The sequence below is a fragment of the Sinocyclocheilus grahami genome, unplaced genomic scaffold (assembly GCF_001515645.1).
Source record: "Sinocyclocheilus grahami isolate Dianchi unplaced genomic scaffold, SAMN03320097.WGS_v1.1 scaffold757.1, whole genome shotgun sequence".
Classification (NCBI taxonomy): domain Eukaryota; kingdom Metazoa; phylum Chordata; class Actinopteri; order Cypriniformes; family Cyprinidae; genus Sinocyclocheilus; species Sinocyclocheilus grahami.
In genome coordinates this window covers 385125-387693 of record NW_015505936.1, presented here as the reverse complement: position 1 = coordinate 387693, position 2569 = coordinate 385125, and the positions used below count along the sequence as shown (strand labels likewise).

The 2569-nt window shown below is 41.5% G+C and overlaps 1 protein-coding gene across 1 annotated transcript in view; it reads left to right on the top strand.

The window, feature by feature from the left end:
- The window catches only part of LOC107561082 (gastrula zinc finger protein XlCGF26.1-like), a 12077-nt gene extending 9921 nt beyond the window's left edge, over positions 1-2156 (top strand). Inside the window, exon 3 of the mRNA XM_016245431.1 lies at positions 1724-2156. Coding sequence (XP_016100917.1) covers positions 1724-1801 — 78 coding nt within the window. The 3' untranslated portion in view covers positions 1802-2156. The remainder of the gene's footprint in view (positions 1-1723) is intronic.
- The last annotated feature ends 413 nt before the right edge of the window (positions 2157-2569 follow it).

The following is a 2569-nucleotide window of genomic DNA, read 5'->3' as shown; positions in this document are numbered from 1 at the left end:
TCTCTCCTCTTTTTTCTATATATTATATATATATATATATATATATATATATATATATATATATATATATATATATAATCATTAATGTGATGGAGGGCCCTGCAGTAAGTCATAGCCCCGGGGGCCCAGTGCGGTCTTAATGCGGCCCTGCATGCGACTTCATTGGTTTAACTGTACTTTTATGAAGCTATGAGAATACTTCTTGTGCACAAAGAAAACAATAATAACATAATTTATTCAACAATTCTTCTCCCTGAGTTACCGTCTTCCACCATTTTGGAGAGTATCCATTGAACGTAAACAACATAATCAGCGTCGTTTACGTTCAGCATGCGCACGCTGTCTACTGAACATAACGCTGATTACGTTCAGCAAAAGCATGCGCATGCTAAATGTAAACAATGTTTTCGTTGTTTACGTTCAGTGGATACTCTCCAATTTTACTGGACTATTTTACCGATGTCCTTGCTACGATTCTGACCTGGGGACATTGTAGTTGCATTGCTGTCTACGGAGTGACAGAGAGCTCTCAGATTTTATCAAAAATATCTTAATTTGTGTTCCAAAGATGAACGAAGGTGTTGTGGGTTTGGAACGACATGAGGGTGAGTAATTAATGACAGAATTTTCATTTTTGGGTGAACCAGCCCTGAAGCATTTCTCAAAAATGTCCAAACTTAATTCACTTCTAGAGAAACATCTATAAATCTGTTAATATGAATGACATGGTTTGAACATGCAATACAGACAGATTTAACTGCTGTGACATATAATGTCTTTATTTATCTTAAAATTAAATAAAACCACTTCTCAAAGAAACAAGAACATGATCTTCTTTTTAATCAATGATATATGCATTTTTTATAACAACATACAGACAATATTATTCATTCTTTCAAGCAGACATTGTATAAATTAAACGCAGATTAATCCTTTAAAAAGCTAATGAAGGTATTCACTAAAGAGCATTAAGGGATTTTCTCTTTTTCTTTTGTTACATGATTAATGATGGGCAACAGGAGGTATATTAGACTGCTGTGACTTAGTGGTGTCAAAAATACTGATTTTGGTAACAGTCGGTACTGACATTTTTAAAATTTCCATCTTACGAAGGTATATCCCTTCAGTAGTAGACCCAAAGGTGTGCTTCAGTAGGACAGCAACAATTATGCTGAAGAGTGTGGGAGCTAAACACAGCCCTGTTTCACTCAACTTTGTATGTCAAGGGCATCAGAAGTTGAGTCATCAATGACAACAGTTTCCTTCATGTCATCATGGAAGGACTTCTTGATGCTGATGAGAGTTAGTGGACAACCTATCTTGACCAAGATCTTGAAGAGGCCATCTCTGCTAACAAGATCAAAGGCATTGGTGAGATCCACAAAGGCCACATAAAGGGGCTGCTGCTGCTCCCTGCACTTTTCCTGTAACTATCGGAGTGAGAAGATCATGTCGACATTGGATCTGTTGATTCAGAACCCACACTGGGACACTGGATAAACTCTCAGCACGGATCTGAAGGTGCTTAAGGACAACTCAAGTGAACAGCTTCCCTTTTACGCTTAGGAGAGATATGCTGCAATATTTATTACAATAGATTCAGATGTCCTTGTTCTTATTGAGTGTGACAATGCTTGCAACCCTCATAACCTGTGGCACAGTGCCTTCTCTTCAACAGAGGAAAAAGATTTAATGCAGCTTACTGAGCACTTTTTCTTTACAGCACTTCAGGACTTCTGCAGGAATGCCATCCTTGCCGGGTGCCTTACCAGAGGTCCAGTGCTGCATTCAATTCCTCTAGGTTGGGTTCCCTATCCAGCTCAGCCAGCACAGGCAGGCACTCAGGGGAATCCAGGGCTTCCTCAAGGACCATATGCACCCTGGCGTGTAACTCGGAGTAGTGCTCCACCCACCTCTCAATCTGCTTAGCCCGGACTTGTATCTTCCCTGCGATGGACTTGAGGTGTGGAGTCTTCTTTTGATGCTGTCATGAAAGTTTTTGGAACATTGATGTTTCCAGAATCTGTGGCACACTGTATCTGGGAGCAAAGCACAATCATTGGCACCTCAGCGAGCCACCTGCTGAACCTTACCAGTGCATGTCTCTTTCCTTCAATGACTGGCATCATCACCTCGGCATTGGCTTCGAACCAGTCTGCTTACTTTTTGGTCTTCTTGCCAAAAATGGAAATGACAGTATCAAGCATAGCATCCCCGATGTGTTGCCATCTCACTGCTGTTTATTTTGCCTGGAAGGATGTCCTCCAGTGCTCATGCATACTATTCCACTCAGTCCTGGTCTTGTGTCTTACTGGTGTCAATCCATGGCCTACCTTCCTTTTTGGTGTGATGCAGTCTGCTTGGCCGCAGCTTGATCTTACTGCAGACCAGAGAGTTATCTGTTTCACAGTCAGCACTCTGGTAGCTGCGTGTAAGCTTAACACTGGACAGCACTGAACGCCTGGTCAGAATCAGATCTAACTGATGCCAGTGCTTGGACCTTGGGTGTCTCCAGGAAACTGTGCTGTGGTTTGGTGTTTATAAAAAGTGTTGGTGTTGATGTCCAGGC